This window comes from Larus michahellis, chromosome 20 (genome assembly GCF_964199755.1).
Source record: "Larus michahellis chromosome 20, bLarMic1.1, whole genome shotgun sequence".
NCBI classification, from domain to species: domain Eukaryota; kingdom Metazoa; phylum Chordata; class Aves; order Charadriiformes; family Laridae; genus Larus; species Larus michahellis.
The window spans coordinates 4,872,002-4,898,682 of NC_133915.1; the positions used below are offsets into that span (position 1 = coordinate 4,872,002).

Genomic DNA, 26,681 nt, shown 5'->3' on the forward strand with positions numbered 1-26,681 from the left:
CCCTCATTTGTTCCTCACAGGAGCCTATTGTCTCAGGGGCAAAGAGACGACAAACAATAGCTGCAGCCCAAAGGGGAAAAAAAATAAAAAATAAGACGCAGACAGTAACACACAATTCATGCTGAGGACGGAACAGCTGTTTCCTTCTGTGCTAACTGGCAAGAGACATCAAGGGCTTGGCAGACTGGCTTCCAACGAGACCCCTTTGGAAGCCCCACCAGGACAATAGAGGGGATCCCATCCAGCAGAAGCAGCGCAGCTGGGAGGGCTGGAAGCGGAGCCCCGGCAGGGCAGGCCGTCGTCCCTGCCGCACACGCCGCTGCCGGCAGAGACGCCTAATGGACTTAGAGGGGTTTAAAAGCTTGAGAAGAGTAGCTCGCGACGGGGGAGTGCCCGTCCCTCTGTACGGACCGACTTTCTCAGTAACAGTTTTAAGCCCGCTCTGAATGAAAGCCACGCACGCATCAGCGGGAGGCTGGGAGTCAGCGAAGCGAACGAGGTTTAGCGTGAATGAGTGCGGAGGCCAGAGGGTCTGGGGGGATAAAAAGCACCGAGGGGAGCTGGGGAGAGGAGAGAAAGGGCTGGAGGGACTCTGCGCTCCTGTCATTATCTTAACAACAGAGTTCAAGGAAGCCTCTGCCCATATACATCACCAATAATCTTTTATACAAGCAAGTGGACATTTTCACTGCATTTCTAGAGAATTAAAGATTTCTTTGCTGCAGAAGAACGCCCGCCAGCTGCTGGAAAGTGAAACGAGCCCAAGGCAGCCCGTCCAGCGCTACTCCCCAGCCGCACAGTTCCTCTTTTATCTCTGCTACTGGGTGCAAAAAGAAACAGAGTTCAGGCTGGTGCCTGCGGAACAATGCAGCGCTGTGTACACACAGCCACAGAGACGTGGTGAGACACTGCAGCTCTGCGGTCACCGCCCTTGGACTCGAAACGCTTGGTTTTATACTTCCAGCTCAGCCACAAGTTACTGCACAACCACCGCTGTGCCACCTCCTCCTGCGTCTCCGTTTCCATCCCTCGCCTTTGCCCACCATTTAGACTCTTGCTCTCTTCCAGGACAGGAGTAATCCTGACAATAGAAGCCAGCAGCACACAGTAGGGCAGAACATGATCTAGTCTTTGCTGGTGGGTCTAAATCCCATCCCACGCCAAGCTGCCCTTGCCCCACAACACTAACCCTTACTTTAAGCTGACACTGCTGCAATTTAGACTCTGACCACCTTTGGGGCAGCTCCATTCTCTCAAGTCACGCTCAGTTCAAAAACCAAGAGGTGCGGAAGATATGCTAGGCATGTCCTTCAGCAAGGTGGTGATCTTCAGGATGACCCAGGAGACCTGGTGTCAACTCAGTACAAATCTGATTGTAGCTGAGCAGCCAACACACTCCTGAAACCCTCTGCCATCCTGCACACGAGCACTCTTTAATAGCAGGGTAAAAGCATTAGGAAGCAGCCTGCAGCCCACGTGAAGTTCCCCTTCATTTTCTGAACCTCCCAAGATACAAAGGCTCACATCCCCAGCGAACGTTCTCCATGTCATTAGGATAACTGCTAGTCAAGTTCAAAAGGCAGCTGGCTTCCAAGTCACCGAGCCAGAAAGAGCTATAATTTCTCTCACTGTAATTTCTCTCTATGATTATAACAGTGGTTGACTGAGTCAACACAGGCGATGTCAGCAAGCAATTTCACTCAAGGGCAGCAGATACCCGGGAAGATGCAGAGTCTTCGGGAGGGGGGGCTGAAATGCGTGTGGGAGCTGCCCTGGATAGATGCAGTTCTCATTAGGACATTAAACAGGCCAGAGGATCAGAGAGCCGGTAAATATACACAGCTTAGCTTCATCCTTCCTGAAGGGTTAGGCGCGGAGAAAGGCAATCCTGCCTCCACTGAAATCAGGGGGAGTTTTACCACCGATTTTGACGGGGATTTCACCCATCACAATTAATAAGCGACCAAACCATCACAAGACTTGGAGAGGCCACCCTGTTCTGAGCAGTGATATCCTCTTGCCCTAATAGCTCCAGGCACTGTTTCATATCGCAGGGCACCAGCCTATCTCAAATTGGGGCAATAAGGGCTCAAAACCAGCACCTTTAGCTCAACAAAACTGTGGCCGGATGGACAAGAGCGAGCCTCTTGTAAAGGGCAACTTCAAAATGAGTCCTCTGGAAGGACTCTTCTCTTTCCATGGAATATGAGGGAGCTTAGGGAAGCTACCCTGAACGAGCTGGAGCCTAATACTCCTCTCTCCTAGCAAAGTCTTCCACGGATCATCCTGGAATCCTCCCTTCAACTTAATACCCAAACACTGCATTCTGACATTTTAAAAGGGCGATAATCCAAGCTTCTTCCAGAGCAACGTTATCCTAGAACACGCGCAGTGCTGCTCGCCCTTGGCTGACATACATACCCACACTGATACTGTTTTAAGGCCGGGACAGTGAAAGGATCACGCAAATTGCCGTTTCAGAAAATCGTATCACAATAGGTCATTTCACCTCTGAGCAGCTCTGCACAGCAACACCAACTATGTTTTCCCGTATGTTAGCAAAGTCAGCTGGAGCCTTGCCTTTGGCACTGGAGAGGGTAGAGACAGAAGGATCATAGCTGGAATTCCTGCTCAGATGGGCTGCGCGGAACGAGCGGCTAGAGAAAGAAATCGGCCCTAACTCCTGTGTGAAGCAACCTGGAGCAGGGCTCAGGAATGTCTCCGTCTCTGGAGACATCCCAAACCCGCCTGGAGGCGTCCCTGTGCCACCTGCTCTGGGTGACCCTGCTCTGGCCGGGGGTTGGACGGGGTGATCTCCAGAGGTCCCTTCCCACCCCGGCCACTCTGGGATTCTGTGAAAGCACGGACTGGGGAGCCCTGCAGGAACGCAGGAGATGAGAGCAGACAGGGTTAATTCACATCACCAATTCGGATCATCACCACCAGCCACTCTCCCTCATTCCAGCTGACCAGGGGATAAGTTGGGAAGCGCCAGGTTGGAGCCAGATCTGCTTCCCACCGGGATAAATCTCCACCAATCCCCCACAGAAAACGGGGCTGCTCCATTTGAGAGTCGGATTCTCCTATCTCTGACGCTGCAGTAATGAATTTACTTTAAAGGGGAACGGAAGTCAATGAGAACAGGGCTTGGAAACAATAGGTTACATTCTTGAACTCCTGTGTGCTACCCTTGGACGTGTTTGCCAAGGGAATTAAAGGGAACAACACTGAATTTGATCCGAGCCGAAAATGAAGTTCACTGAAACCAACCCAGACATTCGGGGTGAATTCCTGGCACTGCTGAGGCCAAAGTTCTCCGTTACCTCGCCGAAGGCGGGATTTCACCCGCAGTTTTTATAAAACCAACAATCAGTAGAAACCTATCCAAGATTTCTTGTTTTAATTTCACTGAAAAATGTCCAGAAAACATTTCCCTACAATGATTGTAAACTAAACAGCCTTAAAGCGCCGTCCTGCATGAAAACATGAAACAAACTGAAGCATGAAGCAGACGAACCTGTTTTCTTGCACAAAATGAGAGCTATGTATAAAAGAGGAAAACAGATGGAGTAAAGGTATTTGTAAATAAATAATACAAAGTTTGCTTAAACCGCAAATGAAGAAAGATGGGTGTTTTTTGCAACAAAGCTCACATCCATGAGGCTTTTCCAAAAAAGCCCGAAGAACGGAGGCGCACATCTGGACACACTTCCACGAGAGGAGCACATTCTCTTTTGAAAAGCCCCAGGCACGATATTTTAAATATACAGTGACATAAACATTAGCGTGTCATTTTCAGGCTGCAATTTGTTCGCGATATGAGGAATCGAGTTCACTAAACGTTGCCCTATTCATCATAGAAGAAAAAACGCTGCCATCAACCGCGACTCCCACCTGCTTTGGCAAAAACCAGAGGCCACCCACCGAGAGCACGCCGAGGAGGGCAGCCCTGCCTGCTTCCTTGGGGAAAAACATTTCTGCAAATGGTATAGTTTTGCTGAGAAGAGAAGAGCTGAGCTGACACAGAGCAGAGTCTCCAAAGCTTTGAAGTCTAGTTGGATTATTTCTCCTCTTTTCCACCCTTCAGCTGATACCTGCCCATCGGAAAGGTCTCTCCATCATCCTACGCAGTCCTTGACGCTACGCTGCAGGAAGAGGGGTTTCGTTCAGAGATGACGGTTAGATTTTGGTATCCTAATCCGAGACACTCAGGAAGGCAGTAAGGTCAAGGCTGCCACCAGCCTCCTCTACACGGTTTGCCCATGGCCATAATCTACATTGTGCTAATTTTTCACAGCTGTAAAATGAGAAGCTGTAAAATGGAGGACTCTCCTCCACCCTCCCTAACTCAGAGATGTGTTAAAAACACCATTAGTGAGATATTCAGATACCACAGTCATGAAGGCAATATACACGTACACACATACGGAAAGATCCAAACATTTCTCAAGTTTGAGGCTTTGCATAGGTAAAATTGGGCAACCAAAGAAAAGGGCTACTTCAGAAAATTTTGCCAAAGCAATTTCTGCTTAAAGTGTTTTAAAAAGTACCACAGGGGGAAATAATGCTGCTAAAAGCTCAGATGCAGATGACAGAGAACGTTGTTTTGATCTAATTCAACTTAACAAGGAAGAACAAAATGATAATTCAAGTGTGAACCAGGTGTACTAGCAACAAAGGAACAGCCAATGAAACAAAGTCAATGAACTGAAGCTGAAAAGAAAATACCATTTTGGTGTTATTAATTTAAATTGACAGCAAAGATTTGAAGAAAAACTGGATGTTAGCGTGCAGAATGAGACCATCCACAGCTACGCTCCCTCCCACTTTACATTCTCTGCATGTGTGAGGTTATCTTCATACACAAAGTTCATACTCTAAAGTGATAACATTATGAAAAATAATTTCCCGGGTTATTTTAAGGTTACTTATTTGAAGCATTAGACCAAGTTCATAGGCCAGACGCTACCTCTTTGCAAGGTCCAGACCCAGAAGATGAAACACAGACATTCCAGCTGTGTTTGGACCACTGGCTCCCACTCCCAACCTCCAGGTCAAGCAATCCCAGCCTGCCCACCAGGCCAGGCATCAAAGATGGCTCACAACCATCCTCTGAGAGATGAGGATGTTCTAGTCTGCAAGGAGCCAGGTTTGAACTGAGGAGGGTCAGGCAGATTCCTGGCTGTGCCTAAGATCTCTTTATCTCTGACAACAGACACTAGTACCTGTTCTGAACCACGCGCTTTTATTTCTCTGTACCTTAACTCCCCTCCTGTGAAATGGCAGCTCCTCACAGAACATGGAAGAATGCAAGATGCTCAGATATTGTATCACTTTACACCTTTATCTTTTATCCTATATGCGGCAACAGACTCCAGGGCGCCACGTTACAGTTTACACGTGATGGGCTGCACTGCAACAGAGGTTTTCATTTTTTTCCTCTAGCTCAAACAAGGTTAACAGCCATGACTCACTTACGGAGTTTTAAGGTCCTGGCTCTGACAAGCCCAGCATCTGTAGCCAACGCAAGCGGGGACAGAGAGCCTGAAAGTCACTCATGAGGCATTTTAGAGAGCCCGAGGGGGAACACCATGAGTGTCTCACCCTGGTGTCTGCACAACAGTCAGTCTGTCTGTCCTCTTGTTTTGAGATACTTTCATTTCCCGATTTCTCTCTTCCTCCAAAAGAGGGTATGAACAAAAAAGGAACAACGCTAACAAAACTCCTGGTGCTAAAGCCGCGTACTTAAGTAGGCATGTGCAGATCCTTAAATAAGTAAGTGGCCCAGTTTTCAAAGACACATATTACACTGGCACCGAGCTTCTGGGCGTGAACCATATGATGGACATCCATCCACAGATATCACGGAGAAAGGAACTGAGGCACAGGAATGTGGAGAATCTGCTAGGCATACTGGAGCCAGAGGTCAAAGTGACACTGGTTTCAGCAGGAGCAGACCCAAAAATCTGGCAAAGTCACACAAGCAGCAAGGTAAACCCTGACAACAGAGGAGACAAGAGTGAAAAGACTGACAGCCGCAAGATGCAGAAATCCTGGTGTCTTGCTTTTCCACCCCTTTTCCCACCCCTACACAGGCTTTTCTCAGCAGCCTGGACAGACATTGGAAGTGCCCCACTGCTGGTACCTGGTCCAAAATACCACGTGAGGTATACATCCCGCAGTTTCTGTACTTAGCCGAGAAAGAGAAAAGTAAAGCCTTCTCAGAAGAGAAAAACCAGCCAGCTTACTGATCATGGTGGTGCCCCCAGCCAGCGCAGCCTTGGTCCCTTGGAAGAAGTCATCAGCAGATGTCATCCCCTGTTCCGGCATCTGGAAGCGGGTGTGAACGTCAATCCCTCCAGGAATCACCATCCTGCCATGGGCTTCAATAGTTTTCACTCCCCCGGGCACAATGAGATTCTCTCCTATTTGCCTGGGAAAACAGGTTTCAAGCAGCAGGTCAGACACACAGAAGGCAAACAGCCTGTAAACATACACCCTCCTGCTGTTTAACCTGGCTGGTGTTTTCTTTTGCCATATAAAGCCATGTACGGGATGAGCGTACGTAGCTGGTAATATTTTATTCCTCCCCCTGAAGCAGCTGCATAATTGAGAGCAAAGTGCGCAATTACTTCAGGACCTCGGGGCAATATTAGATCGAAGAGGGATGAAAAGAGGGAGCCGCACCAGCAGGCAGCTGGGGAAGGGACCATGCGGATAATCAGATGATCGCTGCTGCAAACACAGCAGCTCTGTTGGGACAGGACTGGGGTTGCCAAGTGGCAGTTCCCCTCTTGACTCCAGCTATGTAACAGCAACTGGGACGTTAGCATTGTTTTGGGAGCACTGGCGGAATTTTTGCCTCTACATTGTCTATTTCTCTCTCATGCATAAATATTATGTAGCCCCTGCATAAATATAAACCCCTCCAGATACCAGTTACCAAATTCCTGATGAGACCCTCAAAGGTCTCTCCAGTCTAGCTCTTCATGGGTGTATTTTTAGAAGTGCAACAGTGGATGACATATTGCAATTAATTAGCTCTCTTTGGCTGGCTCCTTTAACTTTTAACCTTGATTAACAAAGCACATGTGCTGACCGTTTAGCCAGAACAGGAAAATTCCTTGTTTGTAACCTCTGGCTCGTCCATTTTTTCCTAAGAGTCATTTTCCAAAGAAATCTGTAATATATTTAACGTGCCAGAAATGCATGTTTCACGTCTGAAAACACAGAAAGAGGTCTGAACCTCAGTCCTTGAGCTGCAGGATCATTTTTAACTTTAAGGGGGTTTGGACTGATCCCTGCATCACGGAATCACAGAAGACAGCACTGCAAGAGACCTCGAGAGGTCACCTAAGTCCAGCCTCCTACCCTAAAGCAGAATTAACTGCATTAGCATGCTGAACTCTGGGTTCATAATACCTTAAGTCATAACTCAGGAAAATGTTACGACAGGGATAACTTCAAACATATGTGTCATCTCAGCATGGGGCTATTCACGTGGCTAAAATTAAGCACATGGAAGTACCTCCTTTGACACACGCTTTAATAACAGTGGGGTTTGGGGCCATTTGTTTATTTAATTCAACACCTGGTTTTGAAAGTTCCTCCATCGAACACCAAGATATATGTGAAATATTCATTTTTCGCTGCAATCTAATATAGCTCACTGAGACTAAGTTATTCCTTGCAAGTCTGCAGTACATTTCTGTACATTTCCAATCATAAAACAGTATCAAACTTCACTTACTTTATCAACCCATCTTCCATGTAAATGTCTGCATAGAAAGACTGGTCGTCATTAACTATTTTACCACCTTTGATCAAAAGACGATCACTCTGCAACAAAGAAGCATACAACAAAACATAATTATTCTGTGAGAAAGCTGACAGTCTGCGGTGTCACTTCAGAGATAAAAAGAGACGGAAACAACCTCTGCATTATTCAGAAGCGCATGTCAAAACACAAGTCAACCGCCGCACTTTCAACTGGAAAGATAAAATATTTTATTTCATCTGCAAGTCCTTTCATCACACTAATGATCCCCCCCCCAAAAAAGGCAGAATGGGAAAGGATTTGGGTTCCAGTGGGCTTGTCTATTTGGCAGCTTCACTCCCACCTGCAGCCTGCCACCATCACCTACAGCAAAAGCGTTAAATAGTACTTTGAAGGATGTGTAATCGCCGCATCTCTATTTTTTGGTCGTATGCAAAATTTCCTATATTCACCCACAGACCGGAGTCACAACTTGGCCAACTGTGAGTCAACTGCTGTCAGGGAAATGGACCAAAAGTCTGTTGCCGGGGGTTACACAACACAAACAAACTCATTTTGTCCAACTTCGTGATGTTTCAATGCAGCGGATACTTCAACTGCCTTTGCAGAGCACTACTGCATAATCAGATGGAAAAAAAACCTTAATTTGCTAATACGCACTTAAGAGAAGGATTTAAAACACAGTTATTCAAATTCCCTCCCATTAGAAGACAGTTTGGCAGGAAGAGGAAGGTAATTATAACACGGCAGCTATCAGGCGATGTGCTTTTATCGCAGCCCAGGTTACACCTCGCTTTTGCGAGATTTTAGGTCAAAACGAAATTTATCTTTTTTTTGTTTGTTTGTTTGCAGTAGTCGTAATAAGCAAGAGCGAACGACAGCCCGCAGAGCTGCAGATGGGGAGGAGAGTTACAAGCGACCGCTCTGCTCCTCTGGTTCCTTCATTCCCTACGTTACAGATGTACATATATTTAAAGCAAAGCACGCAGACGTTATGTGGCGTTGAATCTGAACTACACCTTGGCCCTTTTATCTTGTACTTACTCTGACGCCCTTTTCTCCTCCCAAAAAGGTCTTTGTATGAGAACAAAGCTCATACCAGCAGAGCAGAGCCAGGCTGGTGAAGCCACACACGGAATTCAAGAAGGGGTAGAAAGGGGTAGAAAGCAGGACTTTAACTCGGTGGGGCCTTGAACTTCCAGCAAACACCTCCAGGAGAGCGACAGCGCTGCTCAGGGCCCTCACTTTGAGCTGGGACTCCGCTGCTCCACCAGAAGGATCAGGCATTTTCCCAAAAAGCGTATAATAAAACTGAAGAGTTGGCGTACCCGATTCTCAACTGACACGAGCTGACATGGCGCTTTCAACGCCAAAAGGGCTACGTGAATTCCATCAGCTACTGATTTGCACCATTATATTGTATAACTGCTAAAACACCTATGAGACGTGAAGCGCCCCTCCTTCCCCCTCCCCTTTTTTTTTTTTTTTCCTTCTCCTTCCTGCAATAGGGAGTTTCCCTGAATAACGCCACCAATTTAAAAACAACAAAGAAAGAAAACCCCAAGATTTAAATTTAGGACCTGCTGTGAATGCCAATAAGCCTGAATGAATTAACGCGGGGCGTGAAAAACCCACTTGTCTTTCCATGCCAGCCTCTACAGCAAACTGTCCTACGTGTTTACCGATTCCAGAAACACTGCGGTATTTATGCCCACCTCTAGTGCAGACGCCTTGTGCAATTAAAAAGGCCATCGAAATAGGTTAGTTTGGCCATCGATGTCACCGGCAGCCCAAGTTCTAATGCACTGGGCAGCAATTAGGAAAGAAGAAAAATAGACACACATATATATATAGTGAGCGATAAAAACGCAGCCTGGACCATTTTAATGATGCTGTGAATGCTTCTGCTAATAAACAGGTCTCCTGCTGCAGCTGAACGGTGCTCGGAAATCAGCACAAATCCACCTTGGAGACAAAAGCGCAGGCAGTTTGCAGCCCTGCCAGGGCCTGCCACTAACTCTGGATCTATTTACCCCTGTTTATACTCTGTATGTATTTACCCCACTGATGGAGTCAAAACGGGACAGCTAGATATTCATTACCCTCTTTCTTCAAGCATCACCCTCAGTAGATCAATGCTAGGTTTATGCAACAGCAAAGAAGACCAGAATCTGATTATTGTATTTTTTCTATCCCTTATCTTCACAAGAGACTTGCATCGGGCGCACGCACCACAAATCAGAGCATTCAGTCAGAAGGAAAATGCGTCACGCTACTTTTGGCCCGTGACAGCGATTCAGCGGTAACCTTCGTTGTTATTCTATTTGAACGTTGGCATCTTTTTTTTTTTTAAACTCTCTGCCTGCGGACTCTTGGAGGTAAACTACACCCCCTAACCCCACCACCCCACCCCATCCCCCCCCCCCCCCCCAAAAAAAAAAAAAAAAAAAAGATAAAAACCTCAAAGAGGACGCTGCGGTTATCACATACCGGTGCTGCGCATCCCCTGCATTTCCTAACCATGGTTCAGGAGGTGACCGTCACCCTGCCCGGCTCCCTCCCGGGCTGGGTGTGTCGGGGGGGGTCCAACGATGAAGAACTCGGTGTCAAACCCCCCGCAGCAATGGCCGTTACCGGTCCGTTAGCGGCGGCTGCCTCGCCTTGCGTAACGGGGAGCTGCCATCCGCGGCCCCGCCATACCTGCCCTACATCGCTCCCACCCTCAGGAAATCTGGGGGGGGGGGTTGTATAACGGCTCCTTCCCTTTTTCCCCCCCGGGATCGCACCGCGGAGCCGACCCAAACCTGCGCGTTGCGAGAAGCTTCTTGGGGAAGAAAAGCAAATCCTGCTCCATCCCCGGCTCCATCCCCATCCCGGCTCCCAGCGCCCCCCCTCGCCCCGGAGCCGCCCTTTGCCGGGCTGGGGGTCTCCATCCCTCCCGGGGCTCTCCCATTGGGGTGGCACACACACACCCCACACAGGCACAAACACACCCCCCGGCGCCATTAGCCCCTGATCTCATTATCCTGCCACAACCCCCCGCGCACACAAAGGGCTTAATCCCCGCGCCCCTCCCCCGCCCCCAGCCCCGCGCCCCCAACTCACCGTGATCCGCGGAATATTTTTCTTCCCCTGATACGACATCTTGGGAAATCGCTCCCCAATTTATTGATTTAATATTATACGTGTGTGTGTGTATATATATATATATATAAAAGGATTTATTTTTTTTTTTGGAGAAGAGGGGCGGCTGCTGTATCGCTATTGTCTCCCGTACAGCAACCGCTCCCCAACCTCCCCTCCACCGGAAAAAAAGAAAAATAAAAAAAAATTAACAAAATAGAATAAAAACAAATCCCTCAAGCCCAAATCAATGCGATCACAAGGGAGGGGAGCGACGGGTCCGCCGGGGAGGGCGATCCCTGCTCTCCGCAATGGCAGGAAGGGGAGAAGCAGCCAACCCTCAGCGTCTCCCTTTCTTCCCTCTGCCCGGAGCCCAGCCCAGCCCGGCACAGCCCAGCCTAGCCCAGCCCCGCTAGCCCAACCCAGCTTCGCTAGCCCAGCCCAGCCCAGCCCGGCCCGGCCGCGCAGGGAGGGGGCGAGCGCCGCCACCAACAACAGCGGCGCCGGAGCGGGGGGCAGCTGCGCATGCGCCAGCCCAGCCGCGCCCTTTCCGCGGCCAGCCAGAGGGTGGGGGGGGGGGGCGCAGCTCGGGGCGCCATTGGCTGAGCGGCTGGGGGGGATGCAAACGAGAGGCGGCAGCCGTCCAATGGGGAGAGGAGAAAGGGGTGATATGCAAAGTGGCGCAGTGGAGACGTCAGTGCGGCGGGTCCTGCAGCGCGGGAAGGGGGGAGCGGGCGCCGCCCCCGGGCCGCTCCCGGTACCCCGGATCCCCCCCCAGGTTCCTCCGGTTCCCGCGGTACCCCCCCGCCCCGTCCCCCCGCCGCTCCGCCGCCGCCCGTTCCCCCGCCCAGGCTACCGCAAACCGACGGGTTAACGGACGGCGGGAGGCGGGGACGCGACAGCCGCGGATGGAGGCGCGGCTGGGGGGGGCGGGGGGGGCAGGCTGCGGACCTCCGCCTTCACACCCCCGCGCCCCGGCGGGGCTGCGAGCTGCCCGGCTGCGCTGGGAGAAGGCGCTGCCCTCCATCTTCTTTGTCCCGCCCCGCCCTTCCCGGCGCTACCGGAGCAGAACGCCGGTGGGGTGCGGTAAAAAATTGGGGGCGAAAAATAATAATAAAAAAAATAAGGTTTGGAGGCACTGCCGGTCGTTTGATTTCCAGCGTATTTGCCTCCTCGTCCAGAAAATGCAGTCCCCCCTCCCGCAGTCACTGACCTGAAGCTTCAGTGGCTGGGGTCTGGGGTCAGAGCACACCCGAGGGAGGTTCCGGGGGGGTCCCCATCACTCTGGCCATTCCTCACTGCTCCTGTGCTGCAGACTCCCTGCTCACTTCACTCACACTCAGAGTCTTAGATTTCCTCAGTCCCTGACCTCCATAAGCTGGTACTTCAAGGAAAGAAACACGTTAAATGGCACAAACATTTACTTGTTATTTGCTGTGCACTCGACCCAAGACACGGGATTCATGGCCAGAGCGTGGGGTAACCATTCAAAAGACATCTCTTTACACCAGTTCCTCTTATATCAGTTGCTCTGGGGGAAGGTAAAAGACACTTTTTGGAAGACTCACAAATAGCACAAATCCACTTCTGCTTGAAGGTTATAACAGACAATTAATGACTGACAAAGACTTACCTTCTTCCTCGATCACAGGTGAATTGCACGTCACACCAAGCTTCTCCTGTCACAAAACGTAGTGATCTTTACATACCCAAATAGTTCCATTAAACACACCATGCACAGCCCATAAGAAATTAAAACCTTCAGTATATTACTGCAGTAAATCATTATAAAGGCAACATCTGCTCAAACAGATGAATATCAGGACCTTTTATGTCCATTAGTTCACAGGAGACTATAAGGAAATGAGTAAAAGAGCTTTTCCTGGGTATAGGTAGGGCATCAGGCAACCTTTAAGTAGATAATATGCCAATCAGTTAATACCCAATTACTAGCAAATGAAAAAGTGGCTCATTATGACAGTAGCAAAATGATTAATTTGTTAGCCTGTAGGGTTTTATTTTGATTTAATGATCAGAATAGACAATATTAAATGAGTTATCCTGCCCCTCTCTGATCTGTGCTGGAAGAAGTTTGGAAACCTCAGCATATTTTTGCTCAGAACATGGAAGAAAGCATCTACATGGGGTTTTCTAAAATTAGACAGCGCAACTGTTCCTTTTTTCTCTTTAATTCTAGCTTTCTGCCTCGACTTTATATCTGAATGGTTTCTTGCCTTTACTTGCCAGGAAAAAGAGTGTCTTCAGCTACCGAAGAGGCTGCCTAAGGGTTTGGGAGATGGCATCAAGGCCCTTGGGCAGCTGATCTGAGACATGCCAAGTCCAGGTACCATTTCAAGATCCTGCCCTGGCAGCGGCAAGGTGATCGCGGAGGAACAGCCACAAACACGGGCGCAGGAAACCGCACATCGCCAGCACCAACACGCCTCCCTGACCTTGGCCAGGCCGTTTCTCCACATTACGCTAAAAGCTGTGGAACAGCCGCCCTGGCAGAAGAAATTAGAAGCACCTTTAAGGCGACAATGTCATCAGCCCATGAATATTTCTAAAGCTGTTCTCATCTGCTCAAAGATAGCTATTTAAAATACTTTTTTAAAAAAGGCAATCCTTACTGCACATGGGCCTAATTCAGAACGGCAGTTCTTGAACTTTGGATACGTTCCGTAACTTGAATCCAGCAGTGACTAGGTTCAGAAAGTAATAATGAATCTTCAGATGACACTCAGCTTTTCCTTCCCCATCACCATGTTGCAAGAACCTAAGTAGTACAGAATAAAATAAATGAAGAGATTAAAGGGCTGAAAAACATGCTCGTTCAATATTCAACACCTACACCGTGCCAAATTTTAAGAACTTCCCTATGATTCAGCGTGTACCCAAAGAACCAGAACTGAGCTCCCAGGTGTATCTTCTAGCTCCGTTATACCAATTGCTGACATGGCCCAATTTCCTTTCCTTTTAGCGATGAGCTGAAAAGGTTGTCAAAATAAATAATTTTAAAATTATTCATGTAGTTGCAAACTGGCTTATTTAGCCTTGCTCAACAAAGGCAAGGAATGGATATTATCTGTTGTATAAACACGCGCGAGGGGAGGTGATCAGGAGGGAAGCAGAAGAGCTACAGCTAAAGGACAAGGTTGGGATGAGAAGAAGTCGGGAACAGAGTCAGAAAATACTGAGATGTATACCTGCATTTTTTTTTATATATATAAATGTAATTTTTTTTTTAAACAAAAGCTGATTCATTCCCCTGGTAAACCTATAGGTTATGTATGAATTCTCCCTCTAAGTTAAATGAAGATAGATAACTACTTAGGAAATGTCAGGGGCAGGAGACACGGTTAAAAGAGGAGAGTGGAACCCGCTTCTTAAATGCCCACAGGTTTGTATCCAGTCCAGCTGTCGTACAGCCGTGCTGTCACCTGCCAAGGCATTGCGGGAAGTGATGGGATTTCTAGACAATGTTGATGAACTTTGTCTTCCATAGGTCTGTTAATGCACGCGGCAGGCTGGGCAGGCTAAAATTAGAAGACGCTACGGAGAACCAGCACTGCCAAATCTTCCTTGCCAAAGGTTAATGAAGGAAAGCGATGAAGGATGGCTGGCCAGCCCACCCCAGCACCCCCACTGCAGCCACCGCAACAGGACCAGCAAGGTTGCCGCAGCCAAGTCACATCAGCAGTGGCGGAACAGCAAGTGCACATAAATATCTTCAATTACGCTACCTCAGCACTTCTGAGGGCTGTAACAATGTTCACCAAAGAGCAGAACAGGGGAGGAAATGCACAAAATTGAGCGTTATGCCCACGTTTGCACTGCCAGCCTTCACCCCAGCCACAGACAGAGCTGTGCTCTGCACCGGGTGAATGTCTCTGACCCATCCTTAGCCGTATATTGGGTATAGCAGGTGTATTAGGGGTATACTGTGGTTTATATTGGGGCATATATTAGGGGTGTATTGGCCAGCGGATACACGCGATCGCTGCCAGCCATTTCCGCACAGGTGGCACCTGGAGTAGGACATCTCTTTGCAGCAGAAACACATTTCATGTTAAAGGAACCTCTCCATCTGAATTTGTCTTCTGGAAAGGTCTAGAGGGAAAACAGCACAAGAATATGAAAATCTCTGTACAGCTGAAATAAACCATCACAGGCATCAGTGGGAATCAATTTACATGAGCTCCGAACCTTCACTTTACAGATTCCGTGGAGTACCATAAGGCACTTAGCAAGGAATTTTATTCCCACTGTGGAGGTACTGGATGGTTGGGGAAAAAACTATTAAAACAGTCTCTTTCTCTGTGGATTTTTAGTGTAATTGCAATAAGCCCCACAGAATTTCTGCAACACCCTATTGCTTTTACTCCAACTGAATTCTTAAAGCTTTATCCACAAGGATATCTTGCTATGAAATTCTAAAACCTGCAAATGGAAATCTACATTTTAAAGCGTAATGAAAAGAGGGATCAGAGATGGAGTTAAAGCATTCCTGGAAGTATCTGAAATTCCAGTGGTATACCATCAGCAAGCTCTCCATTTCCCTTTAGGCTTGTCAGATGCCCATAATCCCCACTCCCTAATGGGGAACACCCCCCCCACGCCAAAGTCAGCAAGGCTCTTCTTATTGCAGCTGGATTGGGCCAAAAGAGCTTTCATGGGTTCAACGATCAGACCCTCATTTTCTGCTATGATTCTGCACATGCCAATTGCTGCACAGCTCCAAATCTCAATGACTTGAAAAGAAGTTTCCCACGGATCCAGCAACCCCCTGCATCTTACGAAGCGTTGGGAGGATTAAATACAGGCTGATCCATGGCGGAAGGAGTACACCTGTCCTTCCCAAAAGGTGAGGAAGGAACCGTCCATTATTAATCACTACAAATTAAATTATAGAGGGGAATTACTTGCCAATGGGCATCTTTCGTTTGTTTTATTATCTTGCAGGAGAAAATTAAAATTGAGTGTCAGGATAAGGAAATGACCATAGAGGTCAAACATGCTACTATGAAGAGGTAAAAATCATACAACTTCTCAGAGAAACAGCCTACTCTTTTTTGAACACAGACTATCTTAGGTTATGAGGGGGAGATTCAATTTCTAGCTGCACAAACAGGTCGATAAAAATGTACGTTTGATCTGCAAATTAAAATTAACCTTCCAATTGATTTTGTTTCATTTAAAATCCCAGGAAACCTTGAGAAGGTTCAGAAATAACCTTAAGACGACTGTTACTGTTATAGTGCGTTTCTTAGAGGAAATGTCCCGAGCATTTCAGGTGCACTACGATCTTAATTGTCCTTAAACAAGCCCGAGCCGGTGCTCCACAGTTAATTTCCTATGAGGTCATGTTGTCAGGAAAGAGACAGCCCTCTTCAGGGTTCTAGAGAGGGATCGCTCTGTCATGGCTAGTACAATACCTAGCGAAAATATGCTCTTCTCTCCAAAGAGCTTACACTGTTGTCATTATTATTATAATCACTTCTCCTTCCCCAAAACCTACAGGGCAAAGCATCAGGCTCGCAGCAATCGCTGTCATTGTTTGTGTCAACCAGCTTTGCCTACCTCTGATGTACAGGAAAACCATTACTCCAGACGATGAGAAAATGAAATTCTGACCTCTGTTCTCCCACCCTGAGATTCATCCCAGGACTCTGGGAGGTGACCAAAGAACAGGACATTGCGCTTCTGTGTGAATCTTACAGTAAAGAGGTTTGGTTTAGGTAGATTTCCTACAGCTCTGCTCCCAGATGCTGCCCCTTTCTAGGGTAAGGGAGTTCAGGCAGAACACACACATCAACTTCACGCGAGCTTTGCACACCATTTCCCAGCTTTTAAACACCACCACAGAAGACAGACTCAGATTTCATGTGCCACAAGTCAGACAAGTAATATGGGGAGTCAGACATGGTCCTGGAGGTACAAAATTTCAGGCAGACCTAAACGACTGCTCAGCACCTGCTAAAAACTGATGGCTCATGTCAAATGACGGCCATAGCGTGGGCCTAAGGGTGGCAATGCAAAGCTGGCAGTCTCACCATGCCGGGTACCGTATCTATCCCCCGAGATAAAGCCTGCATTGCAAGATGCTGCTGAAAGACCAGACCTCTGAATTGGCCCAGCTCCAAACCGGGTGGGGAAATACGGCCCCAGGCGTTTTAAGTTTTCCCTCCAGCTTTAGCCCAAGTACTAAGTTGGCTTTGTATCAAAGCCTCTAGCTCGTTTCTGCATGGGGGCGTGTGGTACTGGTGAATTCCTGACGTAACACCAACAGACCCCTCCACAAGACACCCATTGCATGTATGGCACGTGCCAGCTCTGCACATTGATGGCTTTGAGAGGAATCTAAGAAGTTAAGAGGAATTTGGCATTTGTGCTCACCATTGTTGGTTTCTTTTTTTCAGTAGCCAGACAAACTATTAAGATCCACTGGAAGAACGTGCAAGTCATCCTCCTGTATAATTATTTTGCAAGCAATGATTGTCGAAACAAGGCTAGAAAAATTACAGGCATCAAAACAAATTAAACTCAGAAGTGCCTTTCCAGCTGTCTGGAACAGCTTCTTTGTTTTACACAACAGTTCCATTAACGTTCCAGAGTCTATGATTATTTGAGCTCTCAACAACGTCCTGTTATTCGTTATTTCTCTCCAGCAATGAACAACCATGATCCTGAGAGCTTTGAGACTTTAGCAAAAAAGTCCAGTCGTGTCAAAAGCTCTGTGAAACTGTGTTTTGGAAGCAATTCCTCTCCTGTCAATTCTAAAATAGAAGTTTTTTCCTGGTCTCTGTTTATGCATTATTGACACTTATCTTATTACAATAGGACATAGCTTTGGTGGTTTGGCCCAGTCATTTACACCCAGTGCTCTGCACTTCCCAAACGTCCATGAACTGTTTCTAAGGGACACAAAAAAGGTATATAAGGGTGACTGTTTGTTGCACAGGGGAACCACCTGAATCACGGGAGTAATGACAGGATGGCAATGGGAGCTTTAGCACCTTCAGAAAAGATCTGTGATCCCCAGGCTTGTTCTTGTGTTGAAGTGTCTTAGCACCTACTCAGGCTCCCTATGCAAACTAGATTCAAGCAAGCCCCAGGCTTGCTGATCCCTCTTGCAATCAAACCTTGCTTTTCCCTATAGATGTGGCCCAGGGAAGTGGCGGAGTCACCAGCCCTGGAGGTATTTAAAAGACGGTACGTGTGGTGCTGAGGGATATGGTTGAGTGGTAACTTGGCAGTGCGGAGTTAATGGTTGGACTTGATGATCTTAAAGGTCTCTTCCAACCAAAACGATTCTATGTTCCCTAAAAGACCATCTCTGCCCTGAAGAATCTCAACAGATGAGCAAGATAGAAGGAATACCAATTATACACACGGGAAATCTGGGAAATACATACAGAGGAAGGACCCAGGTCAAGCAAGCAATGGCTAAGGTTTTTCAAAACCCAGAGGAACACATGTGTCTCAAGACTGTTCATCTAAGGAACAAAGGAATAGCGCCATTTCGTCAGTCCCCCTGCTCCGAGACAAGGCAGCCTGGAGCTTCTGCACTGACTGCTACAAAGCCTTGTTCTGAGTAAGTTCCACAGGTCCCTGCCCTGATGCTATCTGAACACCAAATCCCACTGTAGAAAATGGGCTTGCAGGTGCACGGCAATTCCTGAAAGCCAGGCCAAGTGTTTATTGTCTCATTCAAGAAGTCCTGGGTTTGAACATGACATTCTTGTTAGACCACAGCGATGGCCCAGCTGAGGTCAGGGCCTCAAAGCACTAAGCAGTGCCCAGAGGTTGAACAAGGAACTGCAGGATCGGGCATTAACGGTCTAAACAGGGAAGACGACAAAGTTTAAGATGGGAAATAGAAGCCCAGTGAATTCTCCATGGCCTGACATCTGGCGAGTAGCAGAGCTTGCCTCAGATGTGCCGAGTTGCAGACCTGTTGAATAGGTCACACTGCCTCCAGAGGCCTCACGGTAAAGAGCTGCTTAAACTAAGACAGAGAGCCTTCCTGGGGCCTCTGGAGATGATCTTAACCCTGAATTATGAGGCAGCACGGCCCAGAGGCAATAAAGCAAGGCTGTGATAGATGCCTATAGAATACCCTAGACAGGATAGACACAAAGAGATCTGATTACCCTTATCTTTGCCTGCAGAACAATATATTGCAATTTAATGTAGAATAATTACATTCCCTTTCTTACCCTCTAGGCACTTAAGTCCTCAGAAAAATAAGAAATAGCTTGTACATCTTGCTTTGTTAATTATTTCAGTGGAGATTAATACAAGATCTTTCTATACAGTGACAGAGAGGATGACTGTTTTAAACCCAGTTTGGATCCAGTCACTAGCTAACATACTTCCACCTATCTCCATTGCCTCCAGTTGATTGGCACCCATTCCCATCAGCTCACAATATGGTTCTTTGATTGCTGAAACAGAGCGTGGACCGTCCTGTATGTTGACTGTCACATGAATTGATAAAAATTGCAACTATTGCCAATCTCACGCTAAAGAAAAAGATGCAGTAAGATTGCTAGCCTACTGTGAAATAATTTATGCAAGTTATAAATTCAAGAGCCTATAAATTAGCATATTTTTCCTTTCCACCATAATTTAGATTCCCACCACGTGGAAATAGTATACAGTCTATCCAGGGAGAACCTGCTTCAGATGTGTTACTAAATGCTTAAGACAGAGGTTTGAAAATAATGGGCCAAATTCAGTTGCAAACCTTCAGAAGCCTTTTAACTCCTATCTCAAATTACTTCAATGCGCTGTTTCCTTTAATGCCGCTTCCTGCAACATTATTTTTCTTTACCTTTTTTTTTTAATACATTGAGCTTTGATCGTCATCATAAACACATTTCTATTAACTGCTCTGAAGTAAAGCCAGTTTTACCTGGTGAGGATCTAACCGTTGATTCAGGCTATAGATGCAGTCAGCTGGAAAACCATCAAAGCTAAAAGCAGTAAAGTGCCAATCCATAGCAAGACATTTATAAGAAAAGGCCGCACTTACCCAAATGCTCACAACCCCTCACAACACAATCCACTGGCATCAGTGTTATGTAAAGCTAATGAGAAACAACTCAAATGTTTCACACTATCCCATTATTTCATACCCTCAGTTAACATTAATACAACAATCTTTAAAAATAGAACCAAAACACACGTTTTAAAAAAAATGTGGTTAATATTTTGTGTGAACTTCTGATTTTTCACCATATTGTGCTTAGGTTTTTTATTATACTGGTACCCTTCAATCACAAGATAATCAATCTTTTCAGAATTAATAAATCACCTGCTTATGCTTATGTTCTGCAGGACATCACTGAATCAAATTGTCGGAAATTAGTTCTGAAAATGTCCCGAACTGCAAAACCTTTGACTCACAAAGCTGAAAAGGTGCATACCCTTTACTCCTGAGATGCACTTTGCTTAGTCCAACGAGACTAATTAATCATGGAAACTTACTCAATTAGTAGGCACTTCAACACGGTCAAATCAAACCATAGGCATTTGTAGTGGCAAACTTCTGTTTGGGTTTGGCAAATCAGGTTTGAAGCAGCATGAGACATGTCCCACTCCTAATCAAAGGCTGGTGTGTAGCACTTCTGAAAATCAGGGCCTACCTTTGAGATCTCACGGTAAACGGCAGTCGTTCACGCATGCAAATATGGCTGGATGGAGCCCTTAGGTTACTGTGGTAGGAAGAAGCAGAGTAGGGTCGGATTTGGGGAGGATGAGCCCCCAGTAACAATCCTAGTAACACTTCACATTTCTGAAAGTTGAAGACAGTGGCGAACAAGCCCATATTATAAATTCCAGGCAGACTTCTGCCCTATATATGCAATCCATACCACTACCAAAAATCCAGAGGCGCATCCTAGAAACAGCTTCCAGAAGGAAGGAGTGCTCTGGAAACTCACTGGAGGACTACTCACAGAAACTCTCTCCCAGTATGCTAGAAGTTTATCAATTTGCTGGTTGGCATTTCATTCATTTCTGCTCTTCCAGCCAGTATTGTCAGAGGAACACACAGAGCATTTCATGGCTCAGATCTGAATAAAGCTTGCTTAAATCTATTTATTGAGAAAAGCAAATGTGCGTGGTCAGCTAGACCTATGCGTTGAATGGGTTTTGCCTCAGGAAGAAGACAGGCTGTATTGCACCATGACACAGGCTGATAAAAGAGCTTCAGGAGACTTAACAGACTGGGAGGAGTTCAGTGGGTTTCTAAGAGAACGCCACATTCCTGCAAAAGTCCCAGATCTTCCCAAGGCAAAAATTCCCACTGTAGCCAGCGGCCTTGATCAAAATTGGTATTGAAATACAGCTCCCAGGGGTCACTCCGGTCTGTCGTCCCCTGGGAGGAGCGGGTAGGAGTCTCCCCTGGAAGAAGCCTGCAGGGATTTCATCCCTGTAGGTGGAGGCTCATTGATGCTCTTTTGCTAACAATTGCATTTCTGTTCCCGTGAGCTGCATTCACTAGCTGGGTGGGGCATTTTGCTACCATTATGCTGGGGGGAATTCGCCTAACAAACAAAAATAGGATCAAATACCACCAAATAGGAAGGCAGAATGGGGAAAGGGAGGGTGTCTGTGGGTGCGAGGGGACTCATTTCTTCTTCTGCCCTCCTCCCTGTGCACATACACACACACCTGCAGAGAGCATACGGATAACATTAGAGATCTGGCAAGAAGGCTCTAGTAGAGATGCTGCTTAGAGGAAGACATCGACTGCCACATACATGCAAGTGACATAAAAGCAAGAAACTGCAGGGTGGAAAGGATACATCCCTTCTGCAGCCTATCGTGGGTTCAAGTTGCATCTCTCACACTGACACACACACATATATATGCACCAACCTTGTCATTCAGGTTCTGCAGCGCCTCCTTCCCAGTGGCACTCCTGATCTCCACCTTTCTCCCGAAATCAACAGATGGTTCCCCTCCCTTCCCGCTTTGCCTGGAATAGACGGACGGAGCATCCGGACCCAGGTGGGCAACATCCTTCTGCTTTGCCACGACTTTGTTAGATCCGCGGCCCACCGAGAGGGAGTCGAAGTCGATGGTCTTGTTCTCCAGGGAGCCTTCCACCGGGCAGAACATGCCACAGAATTTCTGCCGGGGCTTGGGACTGCCCGAGCCCAGGTTTTTGAAGAAGGCTGGCACTTCTTCTTCCTCGCCCTGCCGACCAGACTGCTTCTTCTCAGCCATGGCTTGTGTGGTCTCCCTGCTAAGGGAAAATAGTAACAGCGGTAACCAGGAGGATCCTTCACACACTCACACACACACACGAAAAGAGGAGAGAAAAAAAGAAGAGCGAGATCGCTCTGGGTCCTAGAGATACGGCAACATCAATTGCAAAGGGCTGTGCCTGGCAGATCCCCTGCCCCCATCGGTACAATATAGCCTGTAGCTCGCTCTGTTTTCTTTGATGCAGTGCAAAGTTGAGGGAAGGTTGGGGCAGATCCTGCTGCAATCAAGGGAGGAGGTTTCAAGTTCCCAGCATCCAGATGGGGAGGGAGGGAAAAGGAGGAAAAAAAAATAAATAAATAAAAAAAAATCCTCACTCTGCAGCAGAAACTGAGGATTGATCCGGAAGTGATGCGAGTGGTGAATTGGCAAATGGACTCGATCAGGTTGGAGCAACAGCCCCCATCACACACACCCTCTCCCCCCTCCCCTTCCCCAGCTATAGTGCTGCTATTGCTGCATGTCACTGATGGGGACCGAGCACACCCCTCACCCCCGGCGGCTCGGGAGGCGTGTTCCCAGGGCAGGGGAGAAAGGATCCCTTCCTTCCTTCCTCCCACCACCCTCTCCCCTTCCTCCCCTGGCCCCGCAATGATGGAGTCGGGGAGTGCTCCGGGAATCCTATTGTTCCTCACTTTTCCCAACGCCGCGGCGCCGGAGGGAGGGGAGCAGAGGAGATCGCGGGTGGGTTAGTGGGGGGCAACGTGCTGACTCAGCTTTCTGGGGTTTGGGGCATCGCTGGTGCCGTGACTCGGGTAGACCCTCTTCGGGGAGGGGGGGCGAAAGGGCTGATTAATGGCACTGGAGAGAGAATGAGAGAGGGAGACAGATGGGAGAGGGGTGTGAGAACCGAGGGAGAGAGGAAAATGAGCCGTCAACTAGGACTTACCTCCAGGAGCCGAAATTAGTGACCTTGCTAGTCAATTAAGCCTCTGCAATGCCAGAAGCCCCCAGTCCCTCCCTGCGGGGGATCAGGGGAGGCAGCCAAAGGCGGCTCCGGCTGAATGCAGGTTTCTAGAGGAGGAGACAGAGCAGCAGCCCCTCGCCTCCCGGCTCTTGCCCATGCCGACAGCGTCCCTGCGCTCGGAGACGGCGGCAGAGAACGAGAAAGCCAGGGGGGCGAGGAGCCGGGGCCGGGCGAGCCACCCCCCCGGGCCGGGCGAGCCGCCGGCGCTGTCCCTTCAGCACCACCCGCCGCCCGCCCGGCACCGACGGCCGGCCCGGGCGCGGGGGGGTCAGGGCCAGACCCAGCCGGGGGTCAGGGCCACCCCCAGCCCGGGGGGGCTTACAGACAGCCCCGAGGGGGTCACAGCAAGCCGCAGCCCCGGAGGGGGGGTTTCAAAGCCACGTCCAGACACTCGCACCCCACCCCTAGCCCCATTTCCACCTTGCATGAGCTGCTGGGCTAACACACCCTCCTGCTCCTCGTGGCTGGTACAGCTGCATGTATCAAGGATTTGATTTTTTTTTTTTAAACTTATTCTCTGAGGTTTGTACCTAAATAAACGGCTCCGGCAGCTGGCAATGCAGAGGGAGGGTTGCCTTAGTCATTTCCCAAGGGCTTGTTTCAGCAGAGTACAGGGAATGGCTCTGCAAGTCCGGCTGAGGCTGTGCATGTGGGAGGAGAGACATTTTTATCACAAAGGTAAGTGGTGCAGCACACAATAGGTTTAGCTTGGCTGTCTCCACCTGATAACATGTCATTAACACCGCTGATCTGGGTCCTTAAGGCTAATCCATATGCAATATCACTCTGAACCAAACCCAATCACCAAGCTGTTTATTACGATGCATTATTCATTGATATGCATCTTTGCACATGCATACATTAAATGTTAATTTAGAGGCATCTGTGACCAAATGGTTACCAAGCACCTTCATGAGACTCAGGCCAAAAAAACCCAAAGCAAAAATTAAATAAATAATAATAAAAATCTCAGAGCCCTCTCTGCCTGCAAACCACACCCAAATCAATGCATTTGTACCAAAAGGTGGAAAAAAGCCAAAACCAAGGTCACAACCAAGTGAAGCCCTGTAATAAATGCACAGCACAGTGATAAAAGACTCCAGACTAAAAGGAAAGGAATAAGCCTGCAGCTTGGCCCTGAAGGATGAAGATGATGTGCTCTGGTAACTAATGAAGGAGGGAGACATCCAAAGAGAGAGGCCCTCCAGGGAAAAAGCTCCATCTCCTTCCCCTTCTGGGACCGTTAAGAGCTGATCAGCCAGGGTTGTAGCCACACTGATCTCAGGTGCTTTGCTGGGGATTGGAGGCCAACATATGGCCTCTCAGGTACACTGAAGTCCTGTATTATTTAAGGTTTATAAATATTAATAGTCAGAGCATTGCTGATCAGGCAGTCCACAGAAGCTGTGGAGAGTGCTGACAGAGGCTCCAACAAGCTAAAAGCCTTGAAGCGATTGTGTTGACACGTTCTGCAGCTTGCTGAAATGCACGCAGTGGCTTTCAGGGATAGCCTTAAATAAAGCTCATTCATCACTTGGCACATCCTTGGAAGATGCTCAGATGGCCGCAGACACAGGCCTCTGTGGAGGGACGGGAAGAGAATGGTCTGCCAGTACATGCTAGCCTAGAGGCTGTGAAGTGTCTGAGACAAGAACAAAATCCTGCAGACAAGACTGCAGCTTCCAATGTTTCAGACCTCATAAAGGTCGCTCCCAAAAGATGAGGTTTCCTACCATACAGATCTGACTCTTTTCCAATAAACCCTCAAAACAGGGACAATGATCACATATTGAACGGCCATCTCCAAGTATTTCCCCTTTCCACATGCACTTGAGCACACATTTAGCAGTGTCTTCAGTTATTTCGTGTTTGTATTTCCAGGTAGGCTCACGGGAAGTCTATCAAAGACACCTTACCACAGGCTGATGTGTTGAGTCTCTGATTGATCTCACATATCAAGCCAAAGACGACTTCCATTACCCATGTGGAAACTCAGGCGCTCCAAAAGAACCACTGAACTACTAAAAGGAACCCTCCTTTGACTGTATTCTCCTTTTTGGGTATTTCACAGGGTGTTTGTACAGTACTCTATGTATTTATGGTCCTTTTATGGGCACTGGAAAAAAAATGGGGTAATTTCAAAAGATTTTATTCCCACCTGTGAAACTCAGGTATCAGATCCTGAGAAATGGCCACGCTGTAGCAAATTCTACTCATTCTTTTAGTTATACTTGAACTGAAACGTTTTGATACACCTACATGACTCCACAGCTTTATTCCTAGGATATTATTTTTCCTACAGGAAGAGTTCTATCATGAGTAAAGCTCAACCAGCCAGTGCACTGGGAACTTAGACCCCCCAAATCACTCTGACTTTGGGACCCGCCATAGAAACTGTCTACATGAGTCCAGTCGAGCCTCTATAATGTTCGACAATGGGTTCTGTTGATCCCAGAATTCCCAGCCAGAGATAGGAGATTCCTTATGAACTTTGTTACCATAAAAAGAGTACAGGCTGATGCAACTAACATTTCAGTTTGAGTTTGTTTACAGCTGATTAGCATAGAACAACTCCTGAGTGGTAATATATTAAACCAGCAACTGGAGATGCCCATGCTCTAAGCATGGAAATAAGCAACTTTTGCTGAAAAGTCACCAGATGCTGATAATCCACGTGTGCTTAGTAATCCCATAGGGCATCTATTTTCACTCTGAACCACATAAACTACTTTGAAAATAACACTGACCCTCATCTGAATTTCATAAATCCAGCATCAATAAGAAAAATTCCTCAGATAACAGATCATACTCAGCCCTACTGACAACAAAGGTGGAAAAACACTGAAGATGCATAAACAGGACCCGAGAAACCCATCAGGCCAGCTGGAGTCACACTGGTAGCCTTCAGCCTCCATGCAGCAGGTTTCATATTCCAATCCTATAATGAGTATTAATTAGTCCTTGAAATAACGCAGTGATACAGGTATGCAGAGCAGAGTAACTAACTTGAACACTTACTTGCAGATGAACTATTTAGTAATACACGAAAAAGTAGTTAATTTTATCAGTTAATGTTATCCACATACCATATAATAAAGGAATGAAAGAGGGAAACTGAGCGGAATCACGTGTTTTCTTAACATCAAAACACTCTGGACACTTCTGGGCAAGTGACTACAACTCAACACTACAAATAAGGACAGTGATGAACAGAGAGCTTGCACAGCCTGCCTGAAACTGCGGAGGAAAGCGATAGCAGAACTGGCTTAATTTAAGATTCTTTTATGCCAGTGCACAAAAGTCCTAAGTGACATAAGTACTCAGTACCTGAAGCGCTGCAGTACCACAGCACAAAAGACAACCCCTGCCTGGGGATTTGCCCTGGCAAAGACAAGAAAAAAAAGGAGAGCATGAAGAGCACGAGGATTTCACAAGGATCCTTTTGCAAAAAAGTTTTACATTGATATAGAGGGGGGAATGGGAGCACAAAGATATGAAATAGGCAGGTTCCTCATCAAACGAGTGAAAAATTAGGTC

At 47.5% G+C, this 26,681-nt stretch overlaps 1 protein-coding gene across 4 annotated transcripts in view; it reads right to left on the bottom strand.

Annotated features, from left to right (window-relative positions):
- Nucleotides 1–23,381, bottom strand: part of DPYSL2 (dihydropyrimidinase like 2) — a 58,016-nt gene extending 34,635 nt beyond the window's left edge. The window contains exons 1-4 of one of the 4 annotated variants that reach the window (XM_074563787.1): nucleotides 23,067–23,381; nucleotides 21,788–22,157; nucleotides 7,751–7,839; nucleotides 6,249–6,433 (exon numbers count right to left, since the gene is read on the bottom strand). In XM_074563787.1, coding sequence (XP_074419888.1) covers nucleotides 6,249–6,433; nucleotides 7,751–7,839; nucleotides 21,788–22,138 — 625 coding nt within the window. In that variant the 5' untranslated portion in view covers nucleotides 22,139–22,157; nucleotides 23,067–23,381. Of the gene's footprint in view, nucleotides 1–6,248; nucleotides 6,434–7,750; nucleotides 7,840–10,267; nucleotides 10,653–10,882; nucleotides 11,296–21,787; nucleotides 22,158–22,494; nucleotides 22,745–23,066 lie in introns of those variants that run through there. The other 3 variants (XM_074563788.1, XM_074563789.1, XM_074563790.1) reach the window with 3 other exon arrangements.
- Between the last annotated feature and the right edge of the window lie 3,300 nt (nucleotides 23,382–26,681).